Raw genomic sequence first — 14,907 nt, forward strand, 5'->3', positions numbered from 1 at the left:
CCATCGAGCCGGAAAAAAGACTGCTGATTTTCATCTGCAATTATGAGAAACTCCTGAAGGTAGATCTATTAGGGAAACCTAGTATCGCCCACATGGCTTTATATTTCATTTTTTATTAAATTTGTTCATCTGAGGTTGTATTTGCCCCGATGCCAGGACTCACTATGATCAGATTATGGTTTTACGACAAAAAAAAAAGGGTAATGACGTGTGTAAATGCCTGTTTGTGGACATTTTAGAAAATACATGTTTCTAAGTATGAACCGATGTTAAATGTGCCTTCAAATGTGTAAATTGTGTGGCCGTAGCCTACACAAAAAACCCGACAGGGTGTCTTTGTAACGCAGACCGCTAGATGAAAAGATTTCAGCAGGAACTGAACAAATGCCATCAGACTTCTCGTTTTTTGCAATAAATCCAGCTGAGAAAAATCACACCTGTATCTGAGTGTTTGTGCGCGACCCGCGACGTGTTGGTTCGAGGCTTTTCTTTGAGGAACAAAACACTCTTTATGAAATAAGTACAGAGTCGCCTCCGCAGGTCCGTTTTGGCCGGACCATCCATGTGATAAAACTGGCTCCCGAGTTCAAGTTTCATGTGAGGATTTATTTTAACTCAACTCGTACAGTTTCAAATTATACTTCTTGGCAGGCAGTTTGAAGTCAGCAGCTGTCTGGGACGACGGCGGCTGCGCGGTACAGACAACAGCGCCCTCTGCTGGCGAGTATCATCACTACAGTCAAAACTACATCAGCAATATCTTTGATTCAACACCTGAAATACTTTAAAACATCTGAGATATTCAAAACCCAATACACAGAAGTAAAATAAAAGAAAATAAGTTAAAAAGTTTATTTCTTTAACAAAAGAAAAAAAAACATAAAACAATATTCACGGTTTCAACAAGGAAAAGGACTAAAACCAGCACTCTTCAATGAGACATTAAAATTAAAAAATGACTAACAAACTTGCCAACGTGCATGTTGGGAGGAGGATATTTATACAAATATTCCACCAAAAAACACAGCAACAATGAGGGCCACACAGTCTTCATGGGGGGAACACGTCGGACTCATCTGGACTGTTCAACTGCAAAAAGAAACAAAATATTAGAAAAAAGACGCCGTGAGAAGAGAAAAACTGTCACATCAGTGGACTTTGTCTTAACCCTTGTGCTGTCTTTGGGTCAAAATGACCCAATTCTTCTATCCTTTCCTCCTGCTCTCTCCTTCCTTTCCTCTTTTCCTTCCTACCTCCCTTTCGTCATTCGTTCCTTTATTACCTTCTTTCTCCATTCTTTCCTTCCTCCATTCCTTCCATCTTTTCTCCCTTCCTCCCTCCCTTTCTCCCTTCCTTCCTTCCTCCCTCCCTTTCTCCCTTCCTTCCTTCCTTCCTCCCTTCCTTCCTTCCTTCTTTTCTCCCTTCCTTCCTTCCTTCTTTTCTCCCTTCCTTCCTTCCTTCTTTTCTCCCTTCCTTCTTTTCTCCCTTCCTTTCTTTCTCCCTTCCTTTCTCCCTTCCTTCCTTCCTTCCTTCCTTCTTTTCTCCCTTCCTTCCTTCCTTCTTTTCTCCCTTCCTTCCTTCCTTCCTTCCTTCCTTCTTTTCTCCCTTCCTTCCTTCCTTCCTCCCTCCTTTTCTCTCTCCCTTCCTCCCTCCCTTCCTCCCTCCCTTCCTTCCTTCCTTCCTCCCTCCTTTTCTCTCTCCCTTCCTCCCTTCCTTCCTTCCTCCCTTCCTTCTTTTCTCCCTTCCTTCCTTCCTTCCTTCCTCCCTCCTTTTCTCTCTCCCTTCCTCCCTTCCTTCCTTCCTTCCTTCCTTCTTTTCTCCCTTCCTTCCTTCCTTCCTTCCTTCCTTCTTTTCTCCCTTCCTTCCTTCCTTCCTCCCTCCTTTTCTCTCTCCCTTCCTCCCTCCCTTCCTCCCTCCCTTCCTTCCTTCCTTCCTCCCTCCTTTTCTCTCTCCCTTCCTCCCTTCCTTCCTTCCTCCCTTCCTTCTTTTCTCCCTTCCTTCCTTCCTTCTTTTCTCCCTTCCTTCCTTCTTCCTTTTCTCCCTTCCTTCCTTCCTTCTTTTCTCCCTTCCTTCCTTCCTTCTTTTCTCCCTTCCTTCCTTCCTTCTTTTCTCCCTTCCTTCCTTCCTTCTTTCTCCCTTCCTTCCTTCCTTCTTTTCTCCCTTCCTTCCTTCCTTCTTTTCTCCCTCCCTTCCTCCCTTCCTTCCTTCCTTCTTTTCTCCCTTCCTTCCTTCTTTTCTCCCTTCCTTCCTTCCTTCCTTCTTTTCTCCCTTCCTTCCTTCCTTCTTTTCTCCCTTCCTTCCTTCTTTTCTCCCTTCCTTCCTTCTTTTCTCCCTTCCTTCCATCTTTTCTCCCTTCCTTCCTTCCATCTTTTCTCCCTTCCTTCCTTCCATCTTTTCTCCCTTCCTTCCTTCCATCTTTTCTCCCTTCCTTCCTTCCATCTTTTCTCCCTTCCTTCCTTCCATCTTTTCTCCCTTCCTTCCTTCCATCTTTTCTCCCTTCCTTCCTTCTTTTCTCCCTTCCTTCCTTCTTTTCTCCCTTCCTTCCATCTTTTCTCCCTTCCTTCCATCTTTTCTCCCTTCCTTCCATCTTTTCTCCCTTCCTTCCTTCCTTCTTTTCTCCCTTCCTTCCTTCTTTTCTCCCTTCCTTCCATCTTTTCTTCCTTCCTTCCATCTTTTCTCCCTTCCTTCCATCTTTTCTCCCTTCCTTCATTCCTTCTTTTCTCCCTTCTCCCTCCCTTGACCCAAAGACAGCACAAGGGTTAATAAATCCAGTTTTACTTTCTTTTGAGTGAGTTTTCAACAACAGACCAAAGTGTTTCTATCCGGGTAGAGGCACGAGCGTGACCCGCCAGACCAGCTACCCGACTCTCCGTGAAGCATCTGCATCTACCGAGAACTTACTGTAGGAGGAGATGTCGATCTCGTCTGGCAGCTCTGCGACGTTGACCTCGAAGCGGTCCTGCACCTCGTTCAAGGTCTTGGCGTCCGCTTCGTCTGACACGAAGGTGATGGCCAAGCCTTTGGTCCCGAACCTGCCGGCACGCGCCACCTGAGGGCGAGAGGAGGAAGTTAGACCAACCCCAACCTTTAAATATTTGGATAATAACCCTGTATTTATAGAATCACTACAACTTTAGAGTTCAGACTTGTGCCTTTAATTTCCTGCCCCATTTATTTGAAATTTTCCACCATTTAACCCATGTGCTGTGTTTGGGTCAAGGGAGGGTGAAGGGAGAAAAGGAATGAAGGAAGGAAAGAAGGAAGTAGGAAGAAAAGGAGGAAAGAAGGAAGGAAGTAGGAAAGGAAAAAATATGGAAGGAAGGAAAGAAGGAAGTAAGGAAGAAAGGAGAAAAGGAAAGAAGGAAGGAAGTAGGAAAGGGAGTAAGGAAGGGAGAAAAGATGGAAGGGAGGGAAAGAAGGAAGTAAGGAAGAAAGGAGAAAAGAAGGAAGTAGGAAAGGGAGGAAAGGGAGAAAAGATAAAAGGAGGAAAGAAGGAAGGAAGTAGGAAAGGGAGAAAAGATGGAAGGAATGGAGAAAGGAGAAAAGAAGGAAAGAAGGAAGGAAGTAGGAAAGGGAGTAAGGAAGGGAAAAAATATGGAAGGAAGGAAAGAAGGAAGTAAGGAAGAAAGGAGAAAAGGAAAGAAGGAAGGAAGTAGGAAAGGGAGTAAGGAAGGGAGAAAAGATGGAAGGGAGAAAAGATGGAAGGAATGGAGAAAGGAGAAAAGAAGGAAAGGAGGAAGGAAGTAGGAAAGGGAGTAAGGAAGGGATAAAAGATGGAAGGGAGGAAAGAAGGGAGAAAAGATGGAAGGAAGGGAGAAAGGAACGAAAGAAGGGAGGAAAAGCAAAGAAGGGAGGGAGGAAGGAATGGAGAAAAGGAAGGAAAGAAGGAAGGAAAAGCAAAGAAGGTAATAAAGGAACAAATGACGAAAGGGAGGTAGGAAGAAAAAGGAGTAAAGGAGGGTAAAAAAGGAGGAAAAGAGGAGAAAAGGGGAGAGAGCAGGAGGAAAGAAGGATAGAAGGATTGGGTCATTTTGACCCAAAGACAGTACACGGGTTAAAAAATAAAAGATTCTACAGACTCGAGCGAGCAGTCGTATTTATTTAAAATGAACCAACTCTGTGAAGGTATGTGTCAGAATCTTCCGGCATGTCGTAGTTGAAGACGATGTTGACCCGCTCGATGTCCATGCCTCGGCCGAACAGGTTGGTCGCCACCAGGATCCGCCTCTGGAAGTCTTTAAACTGCTGGTACCGGGATAACCTGGTTGGGGGGAAACAACACCAGAAAGAAGATGAGTTCCCAGCTGATGCGAGATGCTGAAGGCGGCGAGCGAGCGGGAAGCGGCACCCACCTCTCCTCCTGCGCCATGCCTCTGTGGATCGCTATCGCGGGGAAGTTCTGCTCCACCAGCAGCTGTGACAGAGCCACGCAGCGATTCACCGACTTCACGAAGATCACCACCTGTCAGGAGGAAAAAAACACTCCAGTCAAACATGGGCAATTATTTTTTCTTCTTAAGGTGCGGGTATGGTTCTGCGTCACACACACGCAGAGCACACGGCGCACCCGTGACGTCGTCACGAATCCTTCGGACTTCTCCGTCTCTCCATTTGGTCGCGGTGCAGTACCCCCCGCGGCCACTAGTCAGCGATCTTTTTCTGAATGGTTTATCCGACTTTTTCCGGTCACAGTAAATCAAAGAGATAAGGACAACTATTGTGCAAAAAACAAAAACAAAAAAAATCACATATAAACGAAGAAAAGAGCCCTGGAAGTTCACTACTGATTCAAACCGGAAACCGGAAATGCTTCGCTTTCAAACGAACCAATCACAGCCCTCTCGGTCTGCGTGTGGTCGGCGTCTCCTCGACGCGTAGTTACAATTTTCAGGAGGTGCACGTCACTGACGGCGCATGTGACGGCGTGTCCTCTGCGTGTACAAAAACCACACGCCGTAGACACGGCGTCGTTTTGACGCAGAACCATAATTCAGCCTTTAAGTGTCATTTTTTCTTAAGTTCAGTCTTAAGAAGAAAAAAGAGAAGAAGTCATATTCTCCAAAAAAGTTCTTAAGTTTTTTCTTAAGAAGAAAGTTGAGAAAATACTTATGTATCGAATAAATGGTATTCTTGAAATAAAAGTTCTCAAATTTGTTCTTGACTTTTTTCTTAACTTTAAGATATCTAATATCACCTTTTTCAACACATTTTAGACAAGTTTAGACTAGTAGGTCATAGTTTGAGGATATACTTTGTAATTAATTACACAAAGAGCCTGTTAACTGTTTGTTTGCATGTTAGTTAGCGTGGTAGTTAATTATTATTAATTTTCCCCAATAGTATTTTTTTTCGCACATTAATCTCATCCACCATAACCTTGAAAAGTTCCTGCATCTCTTTTTCTCCTTCTCCATGTTTAGTGAGTGACGGTTAAGACCCAAACTACCTATAAATGTTGTTTGTTGGCACGTGCAATGCAAAGACATATTTTAAGAAGTTCTTAAGTAGGAAAAATAAGAAATTCGTAAGAAATGACAGTTCTTAAGACGGTTCTTAAGAAAATATTGAGGAATTTCACTTAAGAACTTTCTTATGAAGTTCTTAATTTTAGATCTTAAGACATTTCTTAGGAACATATTGGTGAATCTGGCCCCTGGACTCTAAGCTCTGATACAAAGTCTTTATTAAATTAGTCTGAATACAACGATTGCTCTGTAAGTTACAGCCTCATGTGAAGGGGCCGCCAGCTCTACCTGGTTGAACTCCAGCACGTCGAGCAGGTCGAACAGCTTCCGGTTCTTCTCGCTGTCCTTCAGCTTGCAGTAATACTGCTGTAAGCCGTGAAGCGTCAGCTTGGTCTCGTCGTCCACAAACACTTCCATCGGCTGCACAACAAGGAAGGAGAGGGGGCAGCGTTAGAGCGTTGGAAACGCGTTTGAAACACATGACGAGCTCCTGAGGAAAAGGTTGCACTTGTTCTCCTGCAGCGTAGCGAAGTCAGGAGGAAGACTATCCTGACGAAGCTGGATCTGCTGAGGAGAGTCGCTCTGCCCCTCATTAATGGCCACTTATGGCACTGACAGCCACAAGTGGGCAAAGCTAGAGGGGACTGGAACAAAAACCTCACCAGAGAGGCGTCATGCCATCTTATATACTGATCATGTGAAGGTGCACATCTGTGTTGTTATGGTTGCACTTTAAATAATGTACTTTAAATCTGATCTGACTTGAGCATCAGCTGATTTTACACACACGACTGTATTTCTCTGCAGGAAGTCACATTTATCAGCTGCAACTGATGTAAAATACACTTTATATTCTCTGTTATGTCTGTAGGAGCAAGGGTGCTGCACAAAAGAACCTACAGTGCCACCTAGTGGTTGAAGGTGTAATAACAGCACGATGAAAACATGCCTTGCATGGACTACGCACCCGCCTGCTGCTCAGAAACGTAAGTCAGGCTTTACAGACGGTTACTCACATCCTGCATGAACTTGCGGCAGACGGGACGGATCTCCTTGCTTAGCGTTGCGCTGAACATCATGACCTGTTTCTCGTGGGGCGTCAGCCTGAAGATTTCCTGAACGTCGCGCCTCATGTCTGCGGAGAAAAACAAATGTGAGTGTTGCTAGTATTTACATACAGTTGTGTGAAAAGGTGATGCCCCCTTCCTGATTTCTTATTTTTTTGCATGTTTGTCACACTTAAATGTTTCAGATCAAACTAATCTTAATATTAGACAAAGATGGTCGACCTAACTTTATCAGGCAGGTCCTATTGAAGTGATTTCTTGATTGAGAACAGGTGTGGCAGTAATCAGGCCTGGTGTGGCTAGAGAAACTGAACTCAGCTTTCCAAAGATGTGATAATAAACAGTTAATTTAGGTTTTAACGGGGGAGACAATCGCTTTTTCACACAGGGCCATGTACGTTTGGATTTTTCTTTCCCCTAAATAATAAAAACCTTCATTTAAAAACTGCATTTTGTGTTTACTTGTGTTATCTTTGTCTAATATTTAAATTTGTTTGATGATCTGAAAGATTTAAGTGTGACAAACATGCAAAAAAAATAAGAAATCAGGAAGGGGGCAAACACTTTTTCACACAACTGTATTTAAAAGAACACATTAAACAGTTTTCTCCACAATAAGGTCTTGGTATTAGTCGCCGTCCTCTAAACCTCCTTGTTTCTTTTTAGTTTAGTTTATTTCGGTCATATCATCACTAAAAAAAAAAAAGAATAAAAATGACAACAAGAAAACTAATATGCTGTTCAAAGAAAACATTACAAAAAATGTCCAATATACAAATAACATCTAGACCGAAAAAGGTGTAGGCTGAAGTAAAGCTTATTATTTGCCTACCCTCAAAAAGATTAATTCAAGTAATGAAATGAAAGCAAGAAGTAAGAGAAAAGACTGACAGTAAAACAAATTGCCTCCATGGGGATAACAAAAATTCCTCAAGAAATAAAAAAAATTAAAAATAAAAAAGGTGCAATCTACATGTTACCTTCATCCTTAAAAAAATCAAATCAAATCACTTATTAAATAAATACCCAACTCAGCATAGCAAGCATCACCACTCATTAATTTGATATAAAGAAATCATCCTTCTTTTCAATGTTTTTTTAAATAAGGTTAAGGTTCTACATAAATTCAAATCCCAATCTAATTTATTCCATACATCCACCGCTGCCACTGTAGCATCTCAGTTTGGTGTTGGTTCTTAAAACAGTTACCCGTCATTCAAACATCTTCCAACTCACCTAACTGCTCCAACATCTTATCGCACTCGTCGAGCACAAAGTGTTTAATGTTCTTCACGCTGAGGGTCTTGTTCCGGATGAGGGCCAGGGTCCGGCCCGGAGTTCCCACAACGATGTGGGGGCAGTTCTTCTTTAGCACGTCCTCGTCTTTCTTGATGGCCAGGCCGCCGAAGAACACGGACACCTTGACTGTGGGCATGTACTTGGAGAAGCGCTCGTACTCTTTGCTTATCTGGAAGGCCAGCTCTCGCGTGTGGCACATGACAAGGACCGACACCTGCAACACAGGAAAATCCTGTCAGTTTGTTTCCCACGTGTCAAAGATCCGAGAAGAACATGAACTAGACGGGTTTCGAACGGTTTGAATCTCAGCTGGCACTTTTCCATGTTTTTTTTTTTCCCCCTGTTCAAAAATGGAGACCCCAAAAATCTTCCAGAACAGGGGCCGGATTTACAAAACATTCTTAAGAAAAAAAAAAGTGTCATTTTTTCTTATGTTCAGTCTTAAGGGGAAAAAAAAAGAGAAGAAGTCATATTCTCCAGAAAAGTTAAGTACTTTCTCAACTTTCTTCTTAAGTTTCTTCTTAACTTAAGAATACATGGTATTCTTGAAATAAAAGTTCTCAAATTTGTTCTTGACTTTTTTCTTAACTTTAAGACAACCTTGACCTGTCTTAAAATGTCTTATGTCTTAAAATGTCTTATGTCTAAAATGTCTCCTTAAAAAGGTAAGACTCTAATATTACCTTTTTCAACACATTTTAGACAAGTAGAGACTAGTAGGTCATAGTTTGAGGATATACTTTGTAATTAATTACACAAAGAGCCTGTTAACTGTTTGTTAGTATGTTAGTTAGCATTGTAGTTAATTATTATTAATTTTCCCCAATAGTATTTTTTTTTCGCACATTAATCTCATCCACCATAACCTTGAAAAGTTCCTGCATCTCTTTTTCTCCTTCTCCATGTTTAGTGAGTGACTGACGGTTAAGACCAAACTACCTGTATAAATGCTGTTTGTTGACGCGTGCAATACAATGACATATTTTAAGAAGTTCTTAAGTAGGAAAAATAAGACATTCGTAAGAAATGACAGTTCTTAAGAAAATATTGAGGAATTGCACTTGAGAACTTTCTTATGAACTTCTTAATTTTAGATCTTAAGACATTTCTTAAGATCGTTCTTAACAACATATTGGTGAATCCGGCCCCAGTTCTAGTGTAAACATCAGTCAACAACAGGATTTCAGAGGCGTGAAGGAGAAGCAGGTACAACGTCCACCTCACCTGCCCGTCCACCGGTTCTATCTGCTGCAGGGTTGCGAGCACAAACACGGCTGTCTTTCCCATACCAGACTTGGCCTGACACAGGATGTCCATGCCCAGGATAGCTTGAGGAATACACTCGTGTTGAACTAGAGGTAAGAAACAAACGGGGAAAAAAAAATGTTTAAGTTAGTGGAAAGTTCATAAAGAGGTTGCAGACTCCTTTTTCTTCCAAAAACACCACTAGTGACGAATCTAACTACTTTCTCAGGGGTCACTGAAGACTTTTAGTAACGCTAAATCAAAGGTTAGTATCACAGAATAATAAATAATTATTTATTATTAACTTATTCATTAGTCCCAAAATGCTAAACAATCTCTTTTCTTTCATACTTCATAGAAATCTGTAAGTGATAATAAGTCAAGTGAAATTATTTTCAAAATCATTAAACAAATTTAACCAGCAAGAGAGCGACATATTCTAGTGATGCACCAATTGTTCGGTAACCGAAATTGTTCGGCCGAAAATGGCAAAAAAACACTTTCGGTGTTCGGTGGAATAAGTTGGGAAAAAAAAAACGAACAATTAATAACGGCATTGTAAAATAAGGAAATAGACTGGCCGCTCCGTCCCGTAACGTTGCGCACTACATTAATCGTTGGCCAACCAAAAACTAACCCCATAAGAATTTTACCTAATAGACTGGCCGCTCCCGTAATAAATCGTTGGCCAACCAGAAATTAACCCCATAAGAATTTTACCAAACATTCACCAGGAGTTGGAACCAAAACAACATAATGCTGGGAAATTAAAATTTTTTAATTTTCAATAAATATTTTCTACCTTGTAATTTTGTAAAAGATTTTTTTCTTTGAAAAGCGTGCCTAAATCAAATGCATTTGATTTAGGCAATGGTGAAAAAATTGGCAAAATAAATGAAAAACTGCTGAAGAACCATGTTCGGTATTGGGCCAAGTGTTTATTATTAGTTTCGGTTTCGGTTTCGGCCACAAATTTTCATTTCGGTGCATCACTAACATATTAATTTGTTATTATATTGGTGGCAAGAAATATATGTCTGAAATGAGCTTCACTGATACCAGGATGACAAGAAAGATACAACAGCTTTAATAAATGGGTTATAAAGCGGATAGTCACCTTCTGAAGGATGCTCAAACCCACAGTCAACGATGGCTCGGAGCAGCTCTGGTTTGAGGAGAAAGTCTCGGAAACCCGAGCTGTGGATGGAAACGTAGGAACCCTTCACCTCCTTTTTGCTCGCCGGGGTGCCGCTCTCAGGGAGTCCTTGGGGTTCCTCGTCCTCTTCGTAGTCCAGAAGTTCATTATCAACGTCGTTCTCTGCCATCTGGATTGTCAACAAATAAATAAAAATAAGGAAAACTAGAAAGTCAAAGGTTGCATTGCAATAACAATTTCTTTTTAAACTAGGTCCGAACCTATCATAGATGTCCAGCTATTAAATAGTTTCAGCTTCAGTAAATAACCAACTGGTCCAGTAAAGAGCTTCTGATTCCTGAAACAACCTCAAAAGAAGACTTGTCCTCAGCTTGTAGAAAATAAGTTACTCAGTTTTAAAGCGGTCAAATGTTTAATCCACATCAAGCAAAGAAAAACTACTAAGGAGATTTCTGATGAGGGTTAGGAACTGCCCAAGGCATTGCTAAAACTGTGGCACATCATCTAGAAAAAAGTACCCAGAACGATTGTTATTAGTTAAAGCAGCGCAAAAATTTTTAAATGTCCTTTCCCATTTTATTTTACAAAATGTTGGATTATTTTTTAGGAAGGGCTCTGTAGTTCTAGCAGTTTTCCGTCCCAACTATAGGCAAACAGCCAACTTTGGACCCCTGTGAACAGTGTGCATCACTTTCCAGAAGTGTCACACACCAACAACAACAATGAAACTAGCTCACAGTTTCTATTACCAATAAGAGGCACAACAAATCAACAATGGAAGAAAAAATGAAAGCGTGACCAAACAAGTGTAAATACGTTGTAAAGACGGCTTCAACCACAGATCTGTAGGATGATCTGAGCTAAAAAGCCTTTTATATTAGCCAATGTTTACAAATTAAGACAGGTCGTTTTAATTCTCTCCAAATGCTGTACACTTAAACTAACTTCTTTTTAACGGGAGCATGAACACTGAAATCTGTAAGAACGTAAAAAGACGAGTCAGTCCGATGAGTTCAGATGTATTCCAGCATTACAGGAGCGTCAGGGTAAGACGACAGAGCATGAAGAGCGGTTCTGAAACCCCCCTTTCCTTATTCTGTACAGCGCCATGATGCAAACAGGTGCAATGAACACGACCCCACTATGCCAGTTGAAGTTAGCGGTGGCACCAGCTCCTTCAGCAGGTCTAAGACAGAGAATCTGCTGATTATTTGCAGAAGAATATCTCGTTTCATTGGTGAAATCAGAAACTGCCCCGGCATTTAGACAATATTGGCTGAGTACGGGCTTCCAAATGAGTCACTAAACTTCTGTCTGATCAAGAACTGATGGCAAGCTGTTGGCTATCCCGGCTGCCAATCAAAAATACACGCCCCTTATTGGAAATAAATGCAGTGCTTTAAGCTATAGAGACCAAAACCGTTTTATGAACCAGGATAATTTATTTCTACATCTTCAACATCCGTCAGAGATCTTATCTGCTGTGAAAACCAGAAAGGGTTATATTTAGTGACGTTCTTTACCACTGATTTCCTTTCCAATCTGATAGAGTAAAATTCAGGCTGGTATCAGCGATACCGATACACTGTGCAAATACACCTAATGTCCCCGGTAAATCCAAGAAAATTGTGTATTTTAGATTGAGAATCGAATCGATTTTAGAGCCTATTGATCTGGTATTGGAAGTATTGGTATTTCAGTATTGATCCACACATCACTAGTTATATTATGATCTGAGGTTGCTTAAGTTGGTCAGGTCGAGGTTAAAATATCATAAAAATCTGAACAGAATTGTAAAAATAGTCGTAATAATAATAATAATAATAATAATAAACAAATGAGAATAAACAAAAATTAGAACTACTATAAAAATGAAAAAAAGTAGTTCCTACCAGCAGCGTGTCATTTAGAAAAAATCTGAATAGTTTAATTATTAATTAACAATATACATTACCACAAATGACTGAAGTATCAAAAGCATCGATATTTTCATTTGAGAATCTATTTTAGAGCATACAGATCTTTCTTTCATTCATTAAAAGAAAAACAAAACAGTTCAATACAATTACAACAAATCTCTTTCCTTGAATGAAAGGGAACAGAAAGAAGACTAAGCTAATTTTATCTGTCCCTTATCAGAAGTATAGATATTTCAGTGTTGATCTGCACATCCCTAGTTATATTATGATCTGGGGTTGCTTAACTTGGTCTAGTCGATGTTAAACTATCATAAATATCAGAATGGACAGAATTGTAAAAAAAATAGTCGTAATAATAATAATAATAATAATAGTCGTAAACACAGAATCACAATTCAATACACTAATAAAATATCAGCCATGTCTCATGAGAAAGAAAGAAATGTAATATTTGTGTTTGTATAGTTTGATGATAGCACTTTATCATTACTAAACTATCACATGCATCTCAGTAACACGCCTTTACACGTGATTGGCATTTTTTTCAAACTAAACTCTTAATTTTAATTCAAAAAACAAAGTTTATGCTGTTCTCCAATTGTAGGATCAGGTCAGGTCTGTCTTCATATGATCGATATTGCATATTCTGCTTCCCTGAGGTTCATTACAAATTGTAAACCATTGACACATCACTGTGAGTTCTACTCTTGGGTTGGATGGTCTTCTCTGGCCACCCGAAGGCTCAGTCATTGGTAAACTTTTATATATAAAGGCAATGCTTGGTCTGCTGCCTTCTTACATCTGCTCCTTGATTGTGCAGAGAAGTCCTGGTTCTTACTCGTTCCGTTCACAAGAATACCTGCTGCTTTCTGTTCCTCTTGCCCAGAACTGAACTGGGTAAAAGAGCCTCTCTTTATTCTGCTCCTTCAGCCTGGAACACATTACAAAATGACTGGAGGCTAACAGCGTTAATTTATTTGAGTAATTTTAAATCTAAATTGAAAATACTTCAGGCCGACTCCATTACATGTACCTGTTTTTTTGTGATTTGATTTCTTTTATTTTAATTGTATTTTATCTGTTGGTGTTTTATCTGTCATTTGTAACTCTGTAACTGTGTGTTGCAATTGCTGCTGCCTATCTTGGCAATGTCTCCCTTGGAAAAGAGGTTTTTAATCTCAATGGGATCTTCCTGATCTTCTGATGTAAACCAATTATCTTTAAATTTAAGTAAAATCCTTATTAAGGATTGATGGTGTGAAGATTCAAAGAGTGTTTGAATATAAGTTTCTTGGAGTATTAATTGACCATAAATTAAACTGGAAATCACACATTAATCATGTCAAAAAGAAAATGTCCAAAACAATCGCAATAGTTTATAGATCCAAAGAACTTTTAAATAAAAAAAATAAAAAAAGTGCGTATAATTATGGGAGCAGAGTACCTGGCACCAACCAATGCTTTATTTATCAATTTAAATACATTAAAATTCTGGGATCTAGTTAACCTTCAAACCTTATTGATTATATATAAAGCACATCATAATCTCCTCCCAAGATGTTCTCAGAGCTGTTCCAAATCCACCAGAGTAAATATGAACTAAGGAACACAGGTATGTTTAAGAAGGCATGGGGAAGAACCAAAAGTAAAGAAAACTTTGTTTCTTTTTATATATTTATTTTCTTATTTGTGTTTTATCATCCAACGGATGCCATATTGTGTGAATGATATATACTGCACAGGATAGGCTATAATAAGCCATTGGCTTCAGCCTACTCCTTTTTCGGACATTTCTATCTACCCTTTATTTTATTTGTGAAATGAACATGTAAATGTTTCAATGTATTCTGTCCGAAATAAACTCATTCATTCATTCCTGGTTAAAAAAAATACAAATAAAAAAGTGTGTGTAAGTTGGTTCAGCACCGTCAGCAGGCCGCAAGTTCAAATGAATGAATTAATCATTGGACTGGAAAATTAATCAAACCACTCCAGGTGAAGTTTAACCAGGTAGAGCAGGTAGAGGTTTACCTGCCCCAGGTAAACAGAGCAGCAAAACAATGGGGGCAGATTAGATAGAAGATTCTTCTTCTTTCTGCTCCCTTTTCATTCACAATTTATGAACATTTGTATTGAATAGTTTGTTTTATTTTTTGAATGAAATAAAGAATAAAATGAAATGAAACAATGAAACCCTTCATCACCGCGGCCACACTAACCCCTTAACAAGACTGAAGCTTCACACCTCTTTAAACTAACGTTTTCAGGTGTATTAGTAGTAAAAAAAAGAGCATCAGCTTGTGCAGAAACGACTTTCTGCAGAAACTCTTTATCCAGATCTGATGCTAATGCAGGTGTTAGCATGTTAGCTCCCGGCGCGACCACCAAAACCTGGAATACAGCCGCGGAATTACCGCAGCTACGCGCCGGTTTGGTTTAAACAAACACGCACAGTTGTCGTTGTGATTTGTAAAAATGAAAAGACAGGATAGACTCACCTTTTTCCTCTGCTGTTGTTGATGAGCGCGAAACTGTGTTACTAGCAAGGAAGATACGCACGCACAAGCGGTTCTTCTTCTTCGTTTGGTTTTTGTCGGCTGCAAACACGCGGAATAGATGCTCGCTAGCGCCACCTGGAGGTAAAACGGTAAAACGCTTTATTCACAGTCGACGGACTGTTTTTGCTGAATCGATTACTTTTTAGAAAAGTGATTGATTCAAAGCTAATGTTATTGTATGTTAATGTGTCTTTTGCC

The 14,907-nt window shown here is 40.0% G+C and overlaps 1 protein-coding gene across 1 annotated transcript; it reads right to left on the reverse strand.

The window, feature by feature from the left end:
- Positions 1–585: 585 nt before the first annotated feature.
- On the reverse strand, positions 586–14,777 carry LOC133456562 (ATP-dependent RNA helicase DDX39A-like). The gene is made up of 10 exons (XM_061735091.1): positions 14,650–14,777; positions 10,194–10,401; positions 9,056–9,183; positions 7,769–8,045; positions 6,482–6,600; positions 5,754–5,885; positions 4,353–4,462; positions 4,117–4,261; positions 2,902–3,049; positions 586–1,089 (listed from the first exon to the last, which is right to left on the reverse strand). The coding sequence occupies exons 2-10, from the start codon at positions 10,399–10,401 to the stop codon at positions 1,073–1,075; spliced, it is 1,284 nt and encodes a 427-aa protein (XP_061591075.1). The 5' UTR covers positions 14,650–14,777; the 3' UTR covers positions 586–1,072.
- Positions 14,778–14,907: the final 130 nt, after the last annotated feature.

Source organism: Cololabis saira, chromosome 1 (assembly GCF_033807715.1).
Source record: "Cololabis saira isolate AMF1-May2022 chromosome 1, fColSai1.1, whole genome shotgun sequence".
NCBI classification, from domain to species: Eukaryota; Metazoa; Chordata; class Actinopteri; order Beloniformes; family Belonidae; genus Cololabis; species Cololabis saira.